This window comes from Ranitomeya imitator, chromosome 1, assembly GCF_032444005.1.
Source record: "Ranitomeya imitator isolate aRanImi1 chromosome 1, aRanImi1.pri, whole genome shotgun sequence".
Classification (NCBI taxonomy): domain Eukaryota; kingdom Metazoa; phylum Chordata; class Amphibia; order Anura; family Dendrobatidae; genus Ranitomeya; species Ranitomeya imitator.
The window spans coordinates 340,746,436-340,772,792 of NC_091282.1; the positions used below are offsets into that span (position 1 = coordinate 340,746,436).

Consider the following 26,357-nt stretch of genomic DNA (forward strand, 5'->3'; position numbering starts at 1 on the left):
AGCCAACCAGCTTGGAGTGAAGAAATCAACAGTGGGAGCAATAATTAGAAAATGGAAGACATACAAGACCACTGATAATCTCCCTCGATCTGGGGCTCCACGCAAAATCCCACCCCGTGGGGTCAGAATGATCACAAGAACGGTGAGCAAAAATCCCAGAACCACGCGGGGGGACCTAGTGAATGAACTGCAGAGAGCTGGGACCAATGTAACAAGGCCTACCATAAGTAACACACTACGCCACCATGGACTCAGATCCTGCAGTGCCAGACGTGTCCCACTGCTTAAGCCAGTACATGTCCAGGCCTGTCTGAAGTTTGCTAGAGAGCATTTGGATGATCCAGAGGAGTTTTGGGAGAATGTCCTATGGTCTGATGAAACCAAACTGGAACTGTTTGGTAGAAACACAACTTGTCGTGTTTGGAGGAAAAAGAATACTGAGTTGCATCCATCAAACACCATACCTACTGTAAAGCATGGTGGTGGAAACATCATGCTTTGGGGCTGTTTCTCTGCAAAGGGGCCAGGACGACTGATCCGGGTACATGAAAGAATGAATGGGGCCATGTATCGTGAGATTTTGAGTGCAAACCTCCTTCCATCAGCAAGGGCATTGAAGATGAAACGTGGCTGGGTCTTTCAACATGACAATGATCCAAAGCACACCGCCAGGGCAACGAAGGAGTGGCTTCGTAAGAAGCATTTCAAGGTCCTGGAGTGGCCTAGCCAGTCTCCAGATCTCAACCCTATAGAAAACCTTTGGAGGGAGTTGAAAGTCCGTGTTGCCAAGCGAAAAGCCAAAAACATCACTGCTCTAGAGGAGATCTGCATGGAGGAATGGGCCAACATACCAACAACAGTGTGTGGCAACCTTGTGAAGACTTACAGAAAACATTTGACCTCTGTCATTGCCAACAAAGGATATATTACAAAGTATTGAGATGAAATTTTGTTTCTGACCAAATACTTATTTTCCACCATAATATGCAAATAAAATGTTAAAAAAACAGACAATTGAATTTCCTGGATTTTTTTTTCTCAGTTTGTCTTCCATAGTTGAGGTCTACCTATGATGTAAATTACAGACGCCTCTCATCTTTTTAAGTGGTGGAACTTGCACTATTGCTGACTGACTAAATACTTTTTTGCCCCATTGTATATAAATAATATCTCTATCGCATGCTTGCGGTCACCAGACCACCTGCTCCCGGCGCCGTCACCAGAGAATCCTCATAGCGCACAGTGCGCACGATATGAGGATTCACATATAGCGACTGTAGACATGTAGCTTAAGATCCGACAACCCCTTTAAGGATGGGCCGCTACTCATGGGCCACTCCTTGTGCTTGCCCCCCAGGCTAAGATTTGCCAGCCAGCCCCTGGTACCAGGGCCCTTCCACACTGCCCGACAGTCTGTGGCAGCTTGTATCTCCCTGACCAGGGTACCCTCTGTTACTCTGTGTGGATAGCATCTTGCCCTGGGCAAGCCTGCCCGGGCACTGCTCCCGAAGCAGGAAATCCTTTCTCTAAGGCCGGCGTCACACTCGGCGTAAGACATTACGGAACGTATTATACGTCCGTAATACGCCAAAATGTCTCCGTAATCTCTTTCCGTAGTTCTTGCGTAGCCTAGGTGTGGTCTCGTATTTTGCGCATGTACTGGTCCGTGTGTAATCCGTATGTGATCCGTATTGCGTTTTTGACACGCACCATCATAACATGGACATTTAACGGTTTTCAGGCCTGCAAATCATTTAAACCATCATTAACAACCCTATTTAAGCCCTCGACAACAGGTGTACCCCTCCCATCTGCCCTATATGTTCTCTAGCAAATTTTGGCTGTGTTACTTTGACCTTACAAACATGTCTGACCATGTGTATTTAAGCACAACTCAGCGGGTGTTGCTTCACTGGGTGTTGTCTCATCGCTTTGGCCAGCCATATCCGGTCAATGTAGATCCGCGAAGGAGGAGACGAAGATTGTGGGTGCATCCTCTATTGACCCAACGCCAGAGTAAAGGACATTTCCAGAGACTATATTCAGCTTTGAGGGCCCATCCAGACAAATTTTACCTGTATACTCGCATGTCCATCAGGACTTTTGACATGTTGATGGAGATGTTACGTCCTGGGCTCACCTATCAGGACACCTGGATGAGAAAATCCATCTCTGCTGAGGAGCGTTTGCTCCTAACCTTACGGTATGTCTTTTGACCTTTTATATTTTTTGTTGTTTGCAAATGTGTTTTGTCCTAATATGTTTCAGGTACTTTACTTAGGCATGAAGCCACAAGCACCGTTCTAAAAATGTGGGTCATATTAGAGTATCGTAATAATGTGAAATGACCCTTTTTGCTTAGTCAATAATGACTGAGAAAATTAAATAGACACTTGTGCTTATTCCTGTTTTCATATTCCTCATGTTTTGTTTGTGCTTTTTGTTCTTGTTTTGCAGCTTCCTGTCCACAGGCTTGTCCTATGCGGGTCTACACCTGGAGTTTCTCATTGGGCGTTCGACAATTTCAGTCATTGTTAGGACAACCTGTTCCCAAATATGGCTGCAACTTAATGAAGTTGTGATGCCTGAGCCAAAAATGGAGGATTGGCTCAAAATCGCCACTGGTTTCAAAAATAATTGTGAATTCCCTAACTGCATTGGAGCTGTGGATGGGAAACATATCAGGGTGCGTAAGCCGCCGAACTCTGGTTCCCAATTCTACAATTATAAGCAGTTTTTCTCTGTAGTACTGTTAGCAGTTGCTGACAGCAACTACAGGTTTATAATTGTAGACATTGGGGCCTATGGGCGAACTGGAGACTCTAGGGTCTTCAATTCGTCCATAATGGGTCGGCGACTACGTGACAACCAGTTGAACCTCCCACCACCACAACAACTCCCAGGCTCCAATGCGGAAGCAGTGCCTTTTGTTTTGGTTGGAGATGAGGCCTTCCAACTGACGAGGCACGTCATGAGGCCTTACCCCAGGCGCAACCTTGACCACCGGCGGAGGGTCTTTAATTTGAGACTTTCCAGGGCACGGAGACTGGTTGAGTGCGCCTTTGGTATTCTTGTAGCCAAATGGCGGGTTCTTCAGTCTGCCATTCAGCTGAGTGAGGCTTCAATCAATGAAGTGATCAAAGCCTGTGTAATTCTACATAATTTTACCAGAATACATGATTGTTCGTCTACAAATTTGGAAGATCACGTCATGACCAATCATAGTAGGCCTACCCCATATGTCCCTCCTCCGCGACGTCCCCTTTCTGGCCTAAAAGTTCGTGATGTGTTCACCAATTATTTTTTGAGTCCTCAGGGTGCCACTCCCTGGCAAGACTATGCAATTTTGCATGTGTAATGTTTTTTTTTTTTTGCGACATTTTTGCATTACCAAATTTGACAATATGTCTGCTGATTTTAATTTGTTCACATATGTTTATGATCATATCATGTGTGTGTGAGTTAATAAGAATGAACAGAGTGCATCCATAGTTTGTTTCTTACTAACGGCAAATTTACTTTTGAAACTTGTTTGTAGATTTAGTTATTTTTTAGCATAACAAATCTGGACAAATTAAGTGCCCCTTTTTTTTAGGAAATAAAACAAACACAAAAATAAACATTACAGCTTGCTTTTTCAGCACAATCAAAACCTAATTTTGGGAAACCAAAAAAAAACCAAATGTAGCCAAACAAATTACAAGTCCTGGTAGGTAGGAAGTGGAGAAGTGGATTGGTCTGGGTCTGCATCAGGTGGCCTTTGTAGGCCCAATTGTCCAGCAGCCTGTGTGGATGTTATAGTGGCCTGAGGGAAATTCTGCCTGCTCTGATGCTGGCCACTTTGATGAGTGGGGCCAGGATTTGGGAGATAACCCAGATGTTGCTGCCCATATGTGCGGGAATCATACCCCAAACCAAAATGACCATATTGTCCAAACCCAGGTTGGGTCCAGCCTCCAGCACTGGGTGTGGACAAGTGGCCATATTGGGATGGGTGCTGATATCCTGCAATATGGTGCTGAGGTTGCCATTGTTGGTTATTTGTGGGTTGGGGTGGAGGTGTTGGCTGACTTGGAGGGGGTGCTTCAGATCCTTGTTGCGCATGCAGGCCTTGTAATCTCTGAGGCCGCAGAATATTTTCAGGTGACATCTGCCACTGTTCAATCATCTGCATCAGATTGTATGGGTTATTTGGGGGGGTGCATGCGTCAATAAGGATCTGAAAACACCCTCTCAAACGCAGCCTCAACTCCCGCTCTATGGAGCGTAAATACTGTGCAAGGCTCCGTGTGAATCCCTCCTCCCCATCATCCTCTCGAACCCGGGCCAAATAGTTCATGACCCCAGCATCCACGTTTCTCCTGCTTTGGAGAAGCTCTCTCCTGCGTCGTGCACGCTGTGGTCTGACTGCAGCCTGTGGGGATCGGTCAAGGGCAACAGTTGGGCTGCTGCTATTTCCAGGGTCATCCTGGCTAGGTGCTGGTGCTGCTGCTGAAGATGAGAACTGTGGGGCCTCTGTGTTTTCTTCTGCTGCAGCTGGAGCTGGGTGGCCCGATGAGGAACATCCTGGAGGTATTGAGGGAGCAGCAGATGGACCAGCCACCTCTTCACCGTCTCCAACTGGGTCAATGACCTGTTCTGTGTCAGACCCTGTCTCCCTGTCAGTGAGGTTAGACTGAGTTCTGCAAAAGATAAATTTTGACATTTAATATGTTTTTTGGAATCATCTCTCCCCATTAAAAAATTAACCCAGTTTGAGATTTTGTAACTTACGGCCTGAGGTCCATGCTGGGGTTGAGAAACGTTAGGCGGTCAAAATAAATATATTTCTTCTTTTTTGGAGGTGCCCCTGCTCCACTTTTCTCCCGCTGCTGCCTCTCCCTCCTGTATTGGTCACGTATACTCCGCCACCTTGTTGTAACATCATCCACTGAAACAACAAAAATACACACATTGCTTAGACCATTATATGCAGAGTGCTCACACAAGGTGTAATGGAGGACACAGATTTACGGGTAGCATAGAAAGAGGCATTTGTGGCTCACATTAAGCAAGAAAATTAACTAAAAAAAAAAAATTATGAAGCAAGGCCACAAGGACAGCTACCCTCTATCCCAGAAAACACAATTACTGGAAAACAATGTTAGTAAGGGCACACCTGGTCAAAACCTTCATGAAATACATTTATCATGTCCAGCACCATGTCTATACTGCTGGGATTTCTAATACTTTCAGGATGAATTAATAAATTAAGGTTTAGCAATTCAAAGTAGTAAGGGCCTGCTGTTTACCAAGAACATTACATTGCAAACATGGGTGTACTTACTTATTTGTCGCTGGGCCGCACGTGGCTGCTGGTCATACTGTGGGAAGAGGGACCCACACACGCTCCTCCATGCTGCTTGTTTGACTGCCCTGTTGGCGTAGTTGGGGTCTCTTTGGTCCCATATTTCTGGCCTCTCCTGTATCAAAATGATCAGCATGTCTACATTAATTATGCGGGCCATGCTGAATCTCTCACTCCGTGGAGGCGTGCAGCAGACTTCCGGGTTCACTGTCTGGCTTTTTCAGCTAATTTGCATGTCTCACCGGCCTGACTGAGGGCTTTGGCCAGTTCAGGACATCTGCCAGTGAGTAGCGTATTTCTCGCAAGACACACGCATGGTCCGTATGCATTCCGTATTATACGCTCTCCCATAGACTTGCATTGGTGCATTTTTTGCGCAATACGCTGACAAACGCTGCATGCTGCGATTTTGTACGGCCGTAGAACGACGTATATTACGGATCCGTAATATACGGCTGATAGGACGAGACCCATTGAGAATCATTGTGCCGTATGTTTGGCGAGTTTTACGGACGTAGGTTCTGCGCTCTTACGTCCGTAAATCTCGCAAGTGTGACGCCGGCCTAAGAGTCTGCCATATAGCCTCCCTGCTAAACTCCTCCCAGCAAATTAACTCATTATATCCCTAAGCCTGTGCATAACAAAAACAGCACATTACATTGGTAAAACATTGCACATTAATACATGACATCACCATATAAAACATGAGGGAACCATTGGGGTGCCGCATGGGCTCGGTGTGTAGGAGAGAGGAGGCAGTTGAGGGTCACCGTCACCTCCTTACACTTACACCGCAGTTTCCTTGTAAATCAGATGGAACCTGTGATGGAACAGTTCATATAATGAGGCAGATGGAGTCATTTTGGAATTTCCATCTTTTTAAGCATGTTTTTAGGCATGCACAAAAGCATTGTCAACCACAGTTTTGTATAATGTGGGACTGAAGCAACATTTTTGTGGAAAAAATGACATTTTTAGCATTTAACTAGCCCAATACGTTTTATGAAGAAGAAAGTGGTAACCTGGAATGAAGATTAGCTATGGATTCATTAAGGCTGGTGATACACATGCCTGTCTTAATGAAAAGGTTTGCTGGAATGTGATGTGACTAATTCATTTAGATATCTAATAATGCATAATTTATGTTGCAATTGCTATTTCACAGTAGAGGTGAAAAATCCTCAGCATATCAAAAGGCATCAACAATAAAACATGTCACAGTATCACACCATAATACAAATAAATCCCCATCGTAAGCAGCAAAGTTGCACGAAACAAGGTGGGGTATGCATCAATGTTTAGTAAGAAATAGGGCTACAAGAAAACCTGTTATGTGAATCTCTTTAGAAATAGCAGAGTTAAGTATGCATTAGTGTCCATTACAATAGCATTATAAAGGTGCATGTATAGTAAACCAAGGTATAATTACCTGAGGATAGAACCCAGTGACTCACCACACCTGATGCACATTTCACTTGGAAATGCTTAGTCCAGGGATGGTTGGGTACTAGCCAGAGAGGGTATTTGCAGCGCCCCAGAGACTTGGTCGTTGCAGTATGACGCTCTGCCACTAAGGGGAGTGATGGTACTAAAGGAGTTCTCCTGACCAGGTATCACCAGAACACATTACACTTCACACTCCGGCCACTAGGGGGAGCAAAAGGCTTTATTTATTGGGCCACTCCTCACACTGGTAAAAGTAGGGGTCGGGGAGGAAGTTAGTTAGAAGCTGACTGGGTTGGATTCAGGCAACATCCCGTGGCAGGGGGTGTTGCAGGGAGAAGACACAGGGGGGTCCCTGTCAGGCGTGGGAACCTGACAGGTGCCTAGCGAACAGAACAGAATGTAACGGAACCGCGCCTGCACACCCCGCGGCGATATCCAAGAGAGAGACACGAAGGGAAGGATATTGTGGAACAGTGTAAACGAGATCAAGCACAAAGGAGTACCAGTAGGAGTCGTGCCGTGAGACCGAGGCAACATCCTACTGAGGCGTGTAGCCGGTGGCCGGAACACCGCGGGAGTAACTGACTCTAGGCCTTACTTCGAACTCCGCAGGACAGTTAATTATAGGTTGGCTGTCTCACCTAAACACCTATGAAGACATAGGGGGCAACTGTGGGAGAGGGGCGTCTCTAAGGTCCCGAGAACTCCAGGCCTTCCCGTCATACGGGTGCGTCCTAGCCATAACATACCTGGGGGAAGTTGAACTAGAAAGATCTGGAACCAAAGAAAGAGAGAGCTGTAGAGAAAGAACGAACGAGAACAGCAGTTGTGAGGACTATTCTGAATGCTCAGCAGGGTAGGACTACAACACACAGGCGCTAGTGGTAGGCAACGATTTCCATCTGCGAAGGAAACTCTGGATGTGCCCATCGGGCCGGCCGGTCTCAGATAGCCCTGTTAAGCGTGCTCTGGATTGAGGATCCTGAAATCTTCAGTAAAGAGGTAAAGAGACTGCAACCCTGTGTCCTCGTTATTGACTGCACCCTACACCATTACCATCTACCTTACTGGGAAGCCCTGGGGACATACTTCACCTGTGGGAAGGTATGCCATCCAGCTGCCATTCCATCACCCCAGTGGACCCCACAGCAGCGTCGGTCATCCTGACCGAACACCACAGGTGGCGTCACGAACCCCTGACAGACTGTACCACCTTTATTGGACGCCTCTTAGCAGACCGGGTCTAGCCACCATGACAGTCCCAGAACCGAACCAGAGAGGCCCGGTACCGAGAACGTGTGGCCCTGTGTCTTGGGGCGCTCCAACTTGGCGTCACGAACAGGATCCTACTTAAGCCTGAGAAACAGGTCATGTGTGCCTTGGAACTGTGATTGAAACGTGTTTGGACTGTGATTTATTGCAAGGACTGTGTATTGCTATCTGCCGCAAGATTCCCGCCAAAACTGCCACCATTATAGCGCCACGAGGAGCGCAAGAGAAGAAGAGAAGAAGAAGGGCGTGGAAGTGGGCGTAAGTAAGCTGGAGAGCGCGAAAGATAATGGCCGCCCAGTATAAATATTCCTGTACTTTGAGGACGTGTCCATCAGCAGCTGAGATCCGCCTCCTGATCCTCAATGGGGGGCGGAGAAACAAGAAACGAAACCGCCCACGAAGGAGAGAGCGGGAAAGAGACCAGGAAGCGATCCATGTGGAGGACACCATGGCCGGCCGCTCAGACCCAGACAGCGGGGTTGAAGCAGAGGGCTCCCCCAGCTACCCGGACGAGTACAACAGCCAGAGCCTCACATCCGGGACCGGACTCCTGCAGGTTGAGATGGAGGACCTCACGGAGCAGCTTCTCCAGTGGAATCTTGAGACCAAGGCCTAGTGCCAGGAGGTCACCAGCGGAGTAACTCCCGACCCCGGATCCTGTACCATCCTTGGAGTCGGCTGCAACGGAGGAAGCCGCGCCAACCGGTGAGTCCGCCGACCCCACCCTGCCAGCGGAAGACTTGCTGATAGGCCCGGTCGCAGCGCCCCCTTCCCCGGGGACCCATAAACTCCAACGCCTTCCACAATGGGATCAGGCCACAGGCATGGAGCACTTCTTGAAGGCCCCGATCTTGCCGCTCACCATGCCAGGCGAGGTATATGCGGAGCGCACGGTGTGCCGCTGGGTGAACCTGGGATCTGACTTCATGGGGTTCCCCGGGGTGGAGACACGAGAAGGGGAGATGATGGAGGCCCTTAGCTGGGAAGAGTACCAGTCCCAGCTGGATTGGCATTGGGAGGAGCAGGAGAAACAGCACCAGGCCCAGCGAGAAGCTCACTACCGGCGGGATCTCGAGATAAAGGATCGGGCCCCGCAAGGACAGCACCGCTCACCAGGCCCCGCGCAGGCAGGGCACTGTTGTGGACTTCAAGCTCCGTGGGGGATGGGGCTTCATTAAGGAGCCGGACCTGTATTCTGAGGTTTTCGTAAACCAGAGGGATGTGGAGTCCCATATTAAGGAAGGCCACCCTGACCGGGATCTATACAAGGGGGACAAAGTCACCTACACCCGGCAATTCGGGGAGAGGGGGTGGTTCGCCCTGAATGTGTGCAAGCGGCCAGTCCCCATGACACCACTAATCAAAGCGGCGGAGAAGCCGTCCCCCATAGCGAGGGTGCCCCCTTGTGACCGGACCACGACTGTCACCAAGACCACGGTGGTGACCCCTACATGCACCATTGTGAAAACCACCACTTGCACCGTGGACACTGCTACTACGGTGGTGGCGGAGAGCTCGACCTCAGGAGTGGTTGGCACCTCGGTTGCTGAGAGGTCCAGGACAATTGCCACACAGACCCCTGACTGGAGCCCGGGATCTCCTGTGACCACACCGAGTCCCCGCGAGTACCCAGCGGGGTAGCCTCGCCCACTGCTGCCGGTGGAGTTGTCACGACCACTAACGCCAAGGAAGTAAACCTCGGAGACCCGAATATGTAAATAGTTAACTGTTCCTGTTTCTTGCTGCTCCTTAAAACCCGTCCAGGGTTATTCCTAAAAGGGGTTCCTTTGTTTACCCGGGATCCCTGTTGTTTATAGTTATTTTTCTATTTTTGCACAAGTTCATCATTGTTTAAAAGACTGCCGGATCATGAACAGTGAATGATTCAACACTGTTTTGTATATAGTTTGCACCTTCTTAAAGGTGCTCCCTACTGGTTTTACAAGCGAAAGAAGACTTTGCGAAGATAATGCTTCTGGACATGACGCAGAATGTCTTGCTTTCAGTGGACTTGCAGACAGAGAGAATCTGCACTATTTTCTAAAGACTTGGTTCCCTCTTAAAGGGAATGTCGACATGTTACCTTAGAAACGATCGAAACGTTAATAATGTTGAAAGTTAATAAAGTTTGATAATGTTAATAAAAATTGAGGACAGGAAAGCTTGAAGTGAACCCGTAGGGGTTAGAGAGAGAGAGTCCTCCTGAGAACCGTAGAATGATGGTCGGTACAATGACAGTAGGCCCAGCCAAGGAGCTAGGCGGTCCTGCATTGGTGAAGCTAGAACGGAAAGAAAAGTTGAGATTTATATAGTATATTATAGTAGGCCTTTAGTGGGTTCAGCTTATACGCCCTTAAAGGAAAAGTTAAATTATTGTTCAGAGTTTGCACTTGGTAGAATACCCGGCTGGGTACTGAGAGTTATTTATAGTCAACATGTTATTTAAAAATATTTAATTTTGTTTGTAACATTCAAGTGTCCTCACCTCCCATGAAGGGAAGCATTGTTCTATTTACTTGTTTTAGCATTTCAAAATTTTGTATGTCTTTTGCTGCAATGTATTGTTGTTCTTCTTCCCAGTCCAGGAGTACTGGATTTAACCGGGGGGAAAGGGGGGTGCAGCGCCCCAGAGACATGGTCGTTGCAGTATGACGCTCTGCCACTAAGGGGAGTGATGGTATGTCTGATGGCACTAAAGGAGTTCTCCTGACCAGGTATCACCAGAACACATTACACTTCACACTCCGGCCACTAGGGGGAGCAAAAGGCTTTATTTATTGGGCCACTCCTCACACTGGTAAAACTAGGGGTCAGGGAGGAAGTTAGTCAGAAGCTGACTGGGTTGGATTCAGGCAACATCCCGTGGCAGGGGGTGTTGCAGGGAGAAGACATAGGGGGGTCCCTGTCAGGCGTGGGAACCTGGCAGGTGCCTAGCGAACAGAACAGAACGTAACGGAACCGCGCCTGCACACCCCGCGGCGGTATCCAAGAGAGAGACACGAAGGGAAGGATATTGTGGAACAGTGTAAAAGAGATCAAGCACAAAGGAGTACCAGTAGGAGTCGTGCCGTGAGACCGAGGTAACATCCTACTGAGGCGCGTAGCCGGTGGCCGGAACACCGCCGGAGTAACTGACTCTAGGCCTTACTTCGAACTCCGCAGGACAGTTAATTATAGGTTGGCTGTCTCACCTAAACACCTACGAAGACATAGGGGGCAACTGTGGGAGAGGGGCGTCTCTAGGGTCCCGGAAGAACTCCAGGCCTTCCCGTCATACGGGTGCGTCCTAGCCATAACATACCTGGGGGACGTTGAACTAGAAAGATCTGGAACCAAAGAAAGAGAGAGCTGTAGAGAACGAACGAACGAGAACAGCAGTTGTGAGGACTATTCCGAATGCTCAGCAGGGTAGGACTACAACACACAGGCGCTAGTGGTAGGCAACGATTTCCATCTGCGAAGGAAACTCTGGATGTGCCCATCGGGCCGGCCGGTCTCAGATAGCCCTGTTAAGCGTGCTCTGGATTGAGGATCCTGAAGTCTTCAGTAAAGAGGTAAAGAGACTGCAACCCTGTGTCCTCGTTATTGACTGCATCCTACACCATTACCATCTACCTTACTGGGAAGCCCTGGGGACATACTTCACCTTTGGGAAGGTATACCATCCAGCTGCCATTCCATCACCCCAGTGGACCCCACAGCAGCGTCGGTCACCCTGACCGAAAACCACAGGTGGCGTCACGAACCCCTGACAGACTGTACCACCTATATTGGACGCCCCTTAGCAGGGTCGCGGACCGGGTCTAGCCACCGTGACAGTCCCAGAACCGAACTAGAGAGGCCCGGTACCGAGAATGCGTGGCCCTGTGTCTGGGGGCACTCCATATTTATATTGTCAAAAGCTGGTAGGCTTTAAAATTTGGTCAGGTGTTTATTGTTAGCCTGATTGATGGCATGCGCTGATATATGGAAGGTAGTTGACACCATTACCCTGGTACCAGGTTACTACCGGTTGCCGTGTTATTGCATTGTCATCGCTATGGAATACAACATCAGGTAACCATCTGGAGGAGGTGCATCACTGTGAGATGACAATGGGATGCCAGTGCGCTATCATGTGACTGAGAGGGAAGGCGCTGTGAACGTCACTTCCTGGATACAGAACAGCGTTGTCTCTACTACATCTAGGGGAAAACTGCATCTGTGGAAAATCAGCTGGTAGAACAGACTCCCAGTGGTAAAACTGACTTATATGGTAAGTCCTAAGTAGAAAAAGCAAACTGACCTGCTCTAGAGACAATATATAAAGAAATTATATGAAGCAGATTATGTACAACATAACAATAAGAGCCATTGCATACTATTACATAGTCATAGAATATTATGGATGTATTTAATCTATGTGAAGATATGAAAATAGTAAAATGGTAAGTAAAGAGGGACACTACCAATGAAAACATAAATATAAAGAACTCTATTGTGTACCAATTGTAGAGGTCAACAGTGTTTGTCAGATGACCACACATAAATATGTGTAATCTGCCAAGAACATAGACCACCCGTCGTGCTTAAGTGCATAGATATATAAGTAGTATAAGAAGTATGTCAATAGAAAATAGGAACTATAAGTTAAACAGGCAATGATTGTCATGAGATAAAATGCATGTAACATGCAACAGTGAGAGTGTCATCACAATTTTATAGGTGTTAGATCATCAAAGTAGCATCATTATTTCCTTCTACTCTTGACTCTAGAATCGTAGGCAGGTCAGTAGTATTGCTCCGCTCCAAATGGGATGAGATGAACAGGAGAACAAAAGACACCCTACACAAATAGTAACAAAGCATAAATATTAAAATCAAGAATAAAAACATATAAAACCATTAAAAAGACAGCCAGGATAAAACAGGTCGGTCCAGAAAAATTAACAGCATCAAAAAGAGCAGACCTTTTCAAAGAAAACTATGGGATAAAATTAGAGTGCAGTGGATCCTGCATTTATAGAGGTAGGAAGGGTACATAACTAGATTAATTTTAGAATTAAAACCAGAATTGAACCAGAAGGGAACTGAAGGTAACTGGCCAGTCACTATAAACAATGTTTCAGTTTGTTTTCACTTTCACCCCTATAATCCTTCACTTTCTGCAAACTCCCCTAATCCCTACTCCTAGTAAAGAACTGTTCTTCTCTTCTTCAATCCTCCCCATCCACCTCACCTCCTCCTCAAAACTGTTCCTTAACATACAATCCTCTGTGTCCAAACACAGACAGCCCCCTCATGCCCTCTCCTGCTCCCACCTGCTAACACTTTCTCTGCTCCTTCTCACTGCTGGTGATATCTCTCCAAATCCTGGTCCTCCTCACCACATTCCCACAGTCATTTCTACCTCCCATTCACGCTCTATCACAACCTTCCATAACCTCTCTAACCTTATACCCATTCACCCAGCCCCTGCTTCCCCAGTCCCACTAACAGGAGCTCTGTGGAACGCTCGCACTGTCTGCAACAAGCTTTCCTACATCCATGATCTTTTTGTTACTACCAAACTTTCCTTCCTCGCCATCACCGAAACCTGGCTCACCCCTTCTGACACAGCCTCTCCTGCTGCACTTTCATATGATGGCTTCCACCTTTCTCACACACCCCGTCCCAGCAGCAAACATGGCGGAGGAGTTGGTTTTCTCCTGTCAGATACCTGCTCCTTCACCCCAATCCCACTGCCAACCTCTGTTGCCCTCCCTTCCTTTGAGGTGCACTCTGTGCGCATCTACTCCCCCTCCAACCTCCAACTGGCTGTCATCTACCGCCCCCCAGGGCCAGCCACCACCTTCTTTGACCACTTCACCACCTGGCTACTTCATTTCCTTTCCGCAGACATCCATACTATCATCATGGGCAACTTCAACATCCCTATTGACACTTCCCTCTCAGCTGCCACTAAACTTCTATCTCTCACTTCCTCCTTCGACCTCACTCAATGGTCTTCTACAGCCACCCACAAAGATGGCCACACACTGGACCTCATCTTCACCCGCCTCTGCTCCCTATCTAACCTCTCTAACTCACCTTTTCCTCTCTCTGACCACAACCTTCTCACATTCTCTTCCCTCTCCACTCCATGTCTACAATCCCCACCCCACAAACTTTCACACCCTCGCAGAAATCTTAAACATCTTGACCTACACTCATTCTCTGAATCCCTCGTCCCTCTCACAGATATAAGTTCCTTACACAATGCGGATGACGCTGCCGCTCTATATAACACCACAATAGCTGCAGCTTTGGAATCTGCTGCCCCACTTACACACACCAAAGCTCGCAAAATCAACAGACAGCCCTGGCACACCAGCTTGACCAAATAATTGAGGCGAGCTTCCAGGGCTGCTGAGCGCAGATGGAAAAGATCCCACTCCAACGAGCACTTCATCGCATTCAAACAGTCCCTCACTACTTTCAAGACCACACTCGCCACAGCTAAACAAACCTACTTCTCATCTCTCATATCCTCCCTGTCTCACAACCCTAAACAGTTATTCAACACCTTCAATACTCTCCTCCGTCCCCCAGCACGTACTCCCTCCCCACTCATCTCAGCTGAAGTCTTTGCCTCATTTTTCAAGCAGAAGATTGATAACATCAGAGACAGTTTTGGTCAACAACCCCCAGAGCCCTTCCTCCCGACTTCCCAGCCCTCCACCTCCAAAACCAACTTCTCCACCAATACAGAAGATCGACTCTCCACTCTACTCTCAAGATCACATCTCACCACCTGTGCACTTGACCCGATCCCATCACACTTCATCCCAACACTAACCCATCTCTTCAACCTATCACTAACAACTGGTGTTTTCCCCTCAAGCTTTAAACATGCCTCCATTACACCTATCCTCAAAAAGCCCTCTCTTGACCCATCCTCTGTATCTAGCTACCGCCCTATATCACTTCTCCCCTATACCTCCAAGCTACTGGAACAACACGTCTACCTTGAACTATCCTCCCATCTCTCTCCTTGCTCCCTCTTTGACCGCTTACAATCTGGCTTCCGGTCACACCACTCCACTAAAACTTCCCTTATTAAGGTCACCAATGACCTCTTAACCGCCAAGAGCAAGCGACACTACTCTGTCCTCCTCCTGGACCTGTCGGCTGCCATTGACACAGTGGACCATTCCCTATTATTACAGACCCTCTCATCCCTTGGCATCATAGACTTGGCCCTATCCTGGATCTCATCATACCTAACAGACTGGACATTCAGCGTCTCCCACCCACACACCACATCCTCACCTCGCCCCCTATCTGTCGGAGTCCCACAAGGTTCAGTCCTAGGGCCCCTGCTCTTCTCCATTTACACCTTTGGCCTGGGACAGCTCATAGAATCTCATGGCTTTCAGTATCATCTCTATGCTGATGACACACAGATCTACATCTCTGGACCAGATATCACCTCCCTACTAACCAGAATCCCTCAATGTCTGTCCACTATTTCATCCTTCTTCTCCGCTAGATTTCTGAAACTTAACATGGACAAAACAGAATTCATCATCTTTCCCCATCTCACGTGACCCCCCCTACGAACCTATCCATTACAGTAAATGGCTGCCCACTCTCCCCAGTCCCACAAGCTCGGTGCCTCGGGGTAATCCTTGACGCTGATCTCTCCTTCAAACCACATATCCAAGCCCTTTCCACTTCCTGCTGACTTCAACTCAAAATTATTTCACAAATCCGTTCATTCCTCAACCAAGAATCTGCAAAAACCCTAGTCCATGCCCTCATCATCTCTCGCCTTGACTACTGCAACCTCCTGCTCTGTGGCCTCCCCTCGAACACTCTTGCACCCCTCCAATCTATTCTAAACTCTGCTGCCCGACTAATCCACCTGTCCCCCCGCTATTCCACAGCTTCTCCCCTCTGTCAATCCCTTCACTGGCTCCCCATTGCCCAGAGACTCCAGTACAAAACCTTAACCATGACATACAAAGCCATCCACAACCTGTCTCCTCCATACATCTGTGACCTCGTCTCCCGGTACTTTCCTGGACGCAACCTCCGATCCTCACAAGATCTCCTTCTCTATTCCCCTCTTATATCCTCTTCCCACAATCGCATACAAGATTTCTCTCGCGCATCACCCCTACTCTGGAACTCTCTACCACAACATATCAAACTCTCACCTACCATCGAAACCTTCAAAAAGAGCCTGAAGACCCACCTCTTCCGACAAGCCTATAACCTGCAGTAACCACCTATTGACCAAACCGCTGCATGACCAGCTCTACCCTCGCCTACTGTATTCTCACCCATCCCTTGTAGATTGTGAGCCTTCGAGGGCAGGGTCCTCTCTCCTCCTGTACCAGTTATGACTTGTATTGTTTAAGATTATTGTACTTGTTTTTATTATGTATACCCCTCCTTACATGTAAAGCGCCATGGAATAAATGGTGCTATAACAATAAATAATAATAATAATAATAACTATTATGGTCATACAAGCCAAAAGGTACTATGGTGTCCAACCTGTATATCCATTTGGCTTCTTTCTGTGCCAATAACCACTTCCAATTCCCCCGCGAGATCCAACAAAGACTCTGTCTATGCCTTTGACCATCAAACCTGTGAGGTGACAGTTATGTGCAGCTCTAAGGTGGCACGGTATGGGTTTCAACTTTTGAGGATCCGTTTCCAGGTATGCTCCCCCTTGATGCAGAATCAAGGTGTACAACGACTCGACATCGCATGTAATGAGGAGCATGTTTTCCCCTTACAGTATCCCATCAAGTTTTTTAAAGCTATCCATTGTGTCCCTCACAAAAGAAGAAGTGTCTCAACCAATAGTTTAAGGTAGTAATTTATCAATCTCGAGAGGGATCAATCACAATGAAGCAGCAGAAAAGGATGCACTCCAGATTCCAGAGGAGCTAGCCAAGGAATCAGAAGATCATTGAAGCAAGTACCCTAAACATCTCCTTCCCAGATCAACGACATTTCCCCAAATTAATAAAGAAAAACTGAAATATCACATGGTCATAAGTATTCAGACCCTTTGCTCAGTATTGTGCAGAAGCAGCCTTTTGAGCTAGTACAGACATGAGTCTTCATGGGAATGATGCAATAAGGATTTGGGGATTTTCTGCCATTCTTCCTTGTAGATCCTCTCCAGTTCCGTCAGGTTGGATGGTGAACATTGGGGGACAGCCATTTTCAGGTCTCTCCAGAGATGCTCAAATGGGTTTAGGTCAGGGCTCAGGCTAGGCCAGTTATGAATGGTCACAGAGTTGTTCTGAGGGGCTTAGGATCATTGTCATGTTGGAAGGTGAACCTTCAGCCAAGTCTGAGGTCTAGAGCACTCTGGAAGAGGTTTTCATCCAGGATATCTCTGTACTTGGCCGCATTCATGTTTCCTTGAATGGCAACCAGTCGTCCTGTCCCTGCAGCTGAAAAACACCCCCATAGCATGATGCTGCCACCACGTTTCACTGTTGGCACTGTATTGGGCAGGTGATAAGTGTAACACTTCAGGTTCCTGGTTGTTACAGTGGCATTGCTTACCTCACGGGGAGAGTGATGTCATGCTTGGAAGCGAGGAAGGATCCCTTTAACAGGTATTCAGCATATACAACACCATTCTGAATCCAGGCCAGAGGGTGAGCTCTACACCTGACTTAAGGGGAGCTGCTCTCTCTGGTGGGGGAGGAGGAGTCAGTTGCTAGGCAGTTGCTAGGCAGTTGGGAAGAGTTAGACAGTTGGTGAGAGGAGAGCGAGGAGTGAGGAAGGAAAGCTGGGGCCATGCAGACGAGTGATTCTGCAGCTCCTAGGAAGGAAAGAGAGAGCAGAGCAACTTGTAAAGAGACTGAAAGGAGGAAGGAGCAAAGGTGAAGTGAAGGGCTGGAGAGAGAAGTTGCGACTGAACTTCTTCCACGCTGAGCGCATATACTGGTAGCCAGAAGACCGAGGTTGTGGGGGGTAACTCTATGCCCCATGGCAGAAACTGGCAGACAGCTAGATTTCAAGTTACCTGTCCACCATTAACACCCGAGGACACAGTAACAGATAGAGCCCGGGTCATGATAGAGATCCTGTAAAAAGGCTCGAGTTACCTGTCGTACGGAATAGTGTCTCACTTAAAGGGGGACAGAGAGAAAACGTGAGGACCTTGTGTGAGGCCTAAGGTAGCAAGGGACTACACCACAGCACTAGAGGGAAGGCTTCCAACCCCACCTGGTAAGGGGGACTCCAGATTCGCTTCCAAGTCAGCCAGACCATACCAGCACCTGTGATCAGGTACCCTGGACTGTGGCTGCCTGAACCCTTCAGTAAAGAGATAAAGAGAATGCAACCCTGTGTCCTTCGTTTCTTACTACACGACCTATCACCATCTTCATCTATTACACCGAGAGCCATAAGGACCCAGCTTCACCTGTGGGAAGCCATACCATCCCTGGTGCCATAACATCACCCCAGTGGATGCCTGGAAGCAGCATCGTTCACCCCTGACCGAATACCACAGGTGGCATCACAAACTTTTATTATTCAATAACCCCTTTAAAGACCGTCCCTTTAACATGGGCGCCCAGGGCCACGGACCGGGTCACCGCCGCCGTGACACATCCCTTTACGTACTGGACCCGGTACCAAGTATTCCCAGGCCCTGGCGGGCGACTCAATGAGCAGTGCCTGGTTTTCTTCACACATACCGCTTAGAATTATCACCAAAAAGGTCTTTCTTTGTTTCATCAGACCAGAGAATCTTATTTCTCATAGTCTGGGAGTCCTTTATGTGTTTTTTAGCAAACTCTATGCGGGCTTTCATATGTCTTGCAATAAGGAAAGGCTTCTGTCAGGCCATTCTGCTCTAAAGGTCTAACTGGTGGAGGGCTGCAGTGAAGACTTTATGGAACTTTCTCCCATCTCCCTACTGAATCTCTGAAGCTTAGCCACAGTAATCTTGGCGTTCTTCTTCCCTCTCACAAAGGCTTTTCTCCCGCAATTGCTCAGTTTTGCTGGATGGCCAGGTCTCGGAAGACTTCTGGTGGTCCCAAATTTCTTCCATTTAAGGATTATGGAGGCCACTGTGCTCTGTGCCACAATTCTGTCTCTGAGCTCCTTGGCCAGTTCCTTTGACCTCATGATTCTCATTTGGTCTGACATGCACTGTGAGCTGTGAGGTCTTATATAAAAAGGTGTGTGCCTTTCCAAATCAAGTCCTATCAGTTTAATTAAACACAGCTGGACTCCAATGAAGGAGTAGAACCATCTCAAGGAGGATCACAAGGAAATAGATAGCATGTGATTTAAATATGAGTGTCTGAGCAAAGGGTCTGAATACTTATGACCATTTGATATTTCAGATTTTCTTTTTTAATAAATTTCCAAAAATATCTACATTTCTGTTTTTTAAAGTCAAGATGGGATGCAGAGTGTATATTAATGAGAAAAAAATGAACTTTTTTGAATTTACCAAATGGCTGCAATGAAATATAGAGTGAAAAATTTAAAGGGGTCTGAATACTTTCCGTACCCACTGTATGTTACAGATAATTTATGTACTTATCTGCTTGTGTAATATTATCCTGTGAAAATTACTAATATCCCCCGTGTACCCACCAAAATTCTTCTGTATCTGTGGTATTCTGCCTTGCTTTTTAACCTTTTTTTGAAGTTGTTTAATAAAATTTACTATTTTAACTGATATGTGGCTGGATGTAAAGCTTCTTTTTTTGGTGTTATACTGTACTCCTTGCTTTAAGGCTGACTCTATTTAGTATAAAATTTGGTGTTTTTAATTCATTTAGAGGCACATGCCCCTTATTGAATTAGGTGTATCTCTTATCTGCCATGCTCCACAAACATAAATTTACTCCAGTCAACTTACATTCTGGAGTAAGTAACAATACTATGCATAACTTTTAGTGAATTTGACAGGCAGGCCATGCTACATATTGGCGCAGCTGGCCGAGACTGGTGTGCAAATGTAAAATTGCAATATTTTAGCGCAACTTTTGAGTTCAATCCTGCTCAATACTGCACCCACAGTGTTGTGATAAATGACTGATACTCTGAATGGTCGGTTATAGAATTGGTGTATTTCCCGGTTCAGTGCAGAGTCTACTCTTATTTAACTTATTTATTAATTCTAAAGAAGATGAGATAAAGTTAGTGCAATCCATTGAAAATGTTTATAAGTTCCAAGCTGGCTTGGACTAACTGAGTGTGAGTAAAAGTCAGCAAAGTTATGTGATGACCGACGTGATTTTTACTGCAACCCAATGAACGGCTATGACTTTTCGGTCCAACATTGTCCACCTTTCTCATGAAGGTCCCTTCATGAGAAAGGTGGACAGTGTTTTTATGAAGCATTAAAACTACATAGTGCTGAAGTATGGTGTCAATGTCACTGTCTGGAATGGGTGCCATATCTTACATGAGTGCCGAGTTTTACTCATAACATACCCTGCAGATTGGAACCCTACTCAGGCATGTCTCCTACAGTTCTGGAGTGCCATATATGATTAGTTGTTGGATTGAGTGTTTGGGCATCCGCTTGCTGATGAGGTTCAATGTGGACAAGTGTAATTTTATGCACCTCGGCACTAATAATCTTAAGTCACCATATATTCTATGGGGAGTAAATCTAGGAGAGTCACTTGTACAGAAGAATCTTGGTGTACTCGCAGATCATAGACTAAAAAACAGTATGCAATGTCAATCAGCAGTTTCTATGGCCAGCAGGGTATTGTCATGCATTAAAAGAGGCATGTACTTGTGGGAAAGGGATGTAATACTACCGAAAGTGTTAAGGTACCTTCACACATAATGATTTCGTTAACGATATCATTGCTTTTTGTGACGTAGCAACGATATCGTTAACAAAATCGTTATGCGTGACAGCGACCAACGATCAGGCCCCTGCTGGGAGATCGTTGGTCGCTGGGAGTGATCAGGACCTTTTTTTGGTCGCTGATCACCCGCTGTCATCGCTGAATCGGCGTGTGTGACGCCGATCCAGCGATGTGTTCACTGGTAACCAGGGTAAATATCGGGTTACTGAGCGCAGGGCCGCGCTTAGTAACCCGATATTTACCCTGGTTACCATTGTAAAAGTAAAAAAAAAAACACATACTCACATTCCGATGTCTGTCACGTCCCCCGGCGTCACCTTCCCTGCACTGTGTCAGCGCCGGCCGGCCGTAAAGCAGAGCACAGCAGTGACATCACCGCTCTGCTTTACGGCTGGCACTTACACAGTGCAGGGAAGCTGACGCCGGGGACGTGACAGACATCGGAATGTGAGTATGTGGCTTTTTTTTTTACTTTTACAATGGTAACCAGGGTAAATATCGGGTTACTAAGCGCGGCCCTGCACTTAGTAACCCGATGTTTACCCTGGTTACCCGGGGACTTCGGCATCGTTGAACACAGTTTCAACGATGCCGAAGTTGTTCCCTTGATCATTGGTCGCTGGAGAGAGCTGTCTGTGTGACAGCTCCCCAGCGACCACACAACGACTTACCAACGATCACGGCCAGGTCTTATCGCTGGTCGTGATCGTTGGTAAATCGTTTAGTGTAACGGTACCTTTAGTGTGACCTCATCTGGAATATGCAGTTAATTTCTGGGCACCAGGTCATAGTAGGGATGCTCTGGTTTTAGAAAAAGTACAAAGAAAAGCCACAAAATCGATAAAGGGCATGGAGAATTTAAGTTCTGAGGAATAGTTAAAAGTATTACATTTGTTTAGTCTTGAGAAGAGAAGGCTAATGTGGGACGTTGGAGACTAATGAAGGAAGGTGGTCATTTGACCAGGTGGAATGTAAGGTAAATGAGCCCCCCCCAGTAAGATTGGAGATTGGTGACTGAAAGCAGCCTTAACTGTTTGCCATAAATAAACACTTGGTAGTATCATAATATATGAGGTGGGGTGCCCTGTGCCTGCCAACCTGAATATGGCTTCCATTTCTTCCTATTTTCTATTTGTGCTGCATCCTCATTTATTTTTCATTTTCTTCCAGATTCATTAGCTACAATCTGTTTGAGTCTCTATTTGTAAAAAATCCATCCAATGCCAGTGTGAGCCCATTTAAGCACACTCCCAACACATCTAATGATCTCTCAAAACTGAAACTTTTTGATAAATCTTTGGATTGCATGAAGGTGGTGGATTAGAGAACCTCCAAATAACTGGGGTTTTAACTTGTGATCACTACATAAATAAGGTCTGGAGCACATTCCAGGTTTCCTGATTCTTGGCTCATGTTGGCAGATCCATTGCTGTCTTTCATATTAAGTACCCCCATGAGAGATAGCTGTGGTTTTTTGTTTCTTTCTATGCCTCTCCATGTATCCTTGGTCACAAAAATCTTGAGGCAAACAGGAGTGATGATTACTAAACTTCTTTGTCTATAAATTGTCACTGTCAGCTGTATTAGTGGAAAGTTTTCCTCTAAAATATTAATTCCGAAAATCAAAAACATTTCCTTTATTATGTCTTCTCATAAAAAGGTTTTGATGGAACCTGTAAGATAAAGATCATACAGTCATTTGTACATTTAAGTGCAGAATACATTTGAGCACAAAAGATTTGCACTCCATTGGTCCGGTTTCAGGCCTGTCTCTTTGGCAGCAGGACCAGGGCACAAATCTTTTTGCTCAACTCTACTGCAAAGTCGGTAACTTCCTCAGCAAATTAAGATGAGAAGCTCACTAATTTTACTATTGGTCACTTTTATGTGTGTTTGGAGAGGTGTACTCAAGATAACGAATTAAATAACATTGCACGGTTACTGAATTATGGCATAATTGCAATTTGTGTAAGAAACTTTCCCAAAAAAAGATCAAGCAGAGAAAAATATATTATCTTTTATTATATAACAATGTCAACACAACAGTTAACAAACATAGCACAGCGTGTTTTTGGAGAGGGCAGGGATCCAATGCCCAGGCATGTTAGGATGGGAGACTGTCATCAAGGTTAATGGGAAGTATCTCAACGTTATCCCTGCAAACGTAGCAATGGATTAACGGTAAATATCTTTTAATAGACCTGTTTTTTTTGTAACAGTGTTTTAATTGATACCATGTCATACTTAGAATGTCTAAGGGGTAAAGTTTATCATGGTGAAGGGTGCCAAATCGGTGTAGAGAGACTTATAGGCTATGCAATGTTTCCCTGGGAATTTAATTGCTATTTCCAGGAGGTGGCCATAGAGTTCTTGTCCTCTTTTTCTTTGATTTGCATATACAAAGTTTGGCCACAAGTAGTTTAGAAAACCTGAAAATCGGGGTCCACAAACAGAAAAAGGAAAAAGCCGGCTCTCTGATTTCTCTGTATAAATACTCTTTTACTTCTTCATGTAATATAAAAAATATCACAGCCACATGTAAAGTGATTTTACAGAGAAGACAGTGAGCCGCCTTTTTCATTTTTGTGATTGTGGATCTGAATCTCTAATTGAGTAGCTGAGCACCTGTGGATGATCATCGGCAAGTGTGGTGAGCTCTTTGGAGACTTTTCCCCCCAATTCATTAAAGGGATTGTCCAGTCTGAGGGTACAAGTCTGCAGTCACTCTATATGATTGCAGACTTGTGAATCTTCACACCACGTGCACTGCGTGCTATGACGATTCCTGTGCTATTTGCATAACTGCGGCCACATTCTGACTAGACTGTATCCAATCTTGGTCAATACACTTGCATTGACCAAGGCCATGCCCATAGAGATGCTATGTGACCACAAGTATGCAAATAAAATACTTAGGATCACATGCCTGCTGCTCCTTGCACCAGAGAATCCTCACAGTGTGAAATAGGCATGATGTAAGGATTCACAAGTCTGCAGTCACTTAAAGTGACTGCAGGCTTGTAGCTTAAGACTGGACAACTCCTTTAAGACTTGGGTTTTGCTTGCAATTCTTAATAAAGGCAACATTTGAGTAGGATGTCCCTAATTCCTAAAAAGGTCCTGTCAGCAGGTTAAAAGTGATCATTTTTTCCTCTTATTTTTTTCCCGCTGCTCCTCTGAATGTGCTTTTTTTTGTTTGCCTGTTTTTAATCCGCCTCATGGCTCCAGAGATATGGACCTATTCATTTAGTGCTAATTTTTATGGTCTTTACCATGGGGGAGTGACTATCTGGATTCTCTGGGAAGGGGGGGGGGGTGTCTTTAGGCTTCTCTGCATTATTACCCTGTGAGCACACCTCACTTAGTAAAGACCATAACAACTAGCACTAAATAAAAAGAGTCATATCTATCCATCTGTCTGATTTTTAAAAAAATGCGTAGTACTCAGGGAAGCAGCAAAAATAGAATACAAGCAAAAACTGGCCATTTTTTACATAGTGACAGGTCATCTTTAAGAGGAGTGTGCCTTAAAGTAAATTACGAGCATCTTACAATTGTGTGCACCTCCACCAGGAATGTAAATGTATAACATTTCTTATGGAATTTACACCGGTTTAGTATGGTAAGTTATGATGGATCTTCTAGGTAGGCTCCGCCACATGCTGTCCTACCTCAGCACCAGCCACTTTGTGTAGCTGGTCGGGAAAGATGTGAAAATGGCAAAAGACCCAAAATTCTGCGACATTTCAAGATGTTTTACATCAGATTTCTGGCAAAAACAACATGGTGATTTGGGCCCCTTGTTTCTATATCAGAAGCTGGGCAGACTTAGACCATTTAGATTTGTTATAGCCATCAAAAATGTAAAACTGTTCTGTGGGTTTAACCACCACAATTTGTTCACCTGAATTCCTGACAAACATACACTGTAAACTGTGTGTACATTTATGGTAGAATATGTAACTGTATTAGTCCTCCACCCATTAAAAGAAAAAATCGCTATAAAATCCCAGAAGGCATAGTTGTATGATAACATCATTTCCACTCTCCAATACAACCTTACTGTGTCCAATATTTTGCTGAAGTGTGTATAAATCCATAGGCTCCAGCCTCCACTATCACACAGTGTAACACACTGCAAACACCAATTATTTATGGCCGAGGCATGCAGGTGAATTCATGAAGTGCATGAGTTTTTCATTTTCTTATATGTGTATACACCATTATGGTGCAGTCTGTTGTATGAAGTGCAAAGCCTATATATAGGCTCTTTCCAACAGGCTTATCTTTTTCATCAATTCATCGCCCGTCCAACATTTCTTTCTGTCCTATTAGTGATCCTGGTGTCGGGAGAAAGTGAAAGACCAAAGTGAATGCTTGTTTAGAGAAGTTCAAGAAATAACAGTTCTCCATACAAATCTTGTCCTTTCACTATATGTCTACTTTCTGTGGTCCTAGAGACAGTTTGCTTAGACTTTACTCAAAACTTTTGTCTCATGTCTTTGTTAACTGTTGTCATTCCAGTCTTGTACCATGCCCACTCCATGGACAGTGTGATACTGATGTGGGGATAGGGTCCGTGGAACACCATGTGGGTAGAGGAAGTCAGAGGACTGAAGTGATGATGCCTGTTGTAATCCAGACTGAGGAGCACATTGCCTCACGATAGCCTGGTGAGAAGGTTGATGTTGGAACATTGTATGAGTATCGGCAGACTGTGAACTTCCATGGTTACCCAATCTGGGCATAAGTGAGCTGGAAGTAAAATGAGCAGAGAAGTGCTGGTAGGGCAATCGCTCCATAGATTGCATCCCTCCTCCTACGGTACAGCTGCTATAAGTGGGTACATTAGACCAACTATTACAAGAAATGTCTTCTATGCTTGAAACTTGTTCTGTAGCAGAAGTTGAATTAGCATACATGCAGGCCTGGCGTTGGGCAGACTCCGAGCGAAAGGGTGTTGAAGATGAAGAAGAGGAGGATGGCTGGGAGTACCCAGACCTGTAGTATGGGTCTTCTTCACTTGGAGATGTATCCATGTAGGGCTTCTTATAAGGATGCTCAGCTGATTCTTCACTCACTGCAGAGAAAGTAAAGGTTTCTTATAAAAAGCATACTGTATATATAATTTTGAAAAACTGGTACTATACAACCATTATTTCTGATATTGTCATCATTACATAAGCAAATATATTAACATGTAAAACATATTTCTTTCAATGATCTTTTTACCTGAGTTAATAATTGGAAATTCCCTAGTGGCAATTGTTAGAAGAGGTCTGTCACAAGGTAATTAGGTCTGAACTTTGGTGATCCAATAAGGTTTTACACCCTTGAATTTGGTCCTTCTCTATTAAAGAGGTTTTACCAAGATTGAAAGTTATTTCCCACCCAAAGGGTAAAGGATCATCTACAGTTCCCTGGGGGTCTGATCACAAAGACCCCCA

The 26,357-nt window shown here is 45.8% G+C and overlaps 1 protein-coding gene across 1 annotated transcript in view; it reads right to left on the bottom strand.

Annotated features, from left to right (window-relative positions):
• Positions 1-22,929: 22,929 nt before the first annotated feature.
• Positions 22,930-26,357, bottom strand: part of TBX5 (T-box transcription factor 5) — a 134,512-nt gene continuing 131,084 nt past the window's right edge. The window contains exon 7 of the mRNA XM_069759820.1: positions 22,930-25,990. Within this exon, the coding sequence (XP_069615921.1) occupies positions 25,416-25,990 (575 nt within the window). The 3' untranslated portion in view covers positions 22,930-25,415. The remainder of the gene's footprint in view (positions 25,991-26,357) is intronic.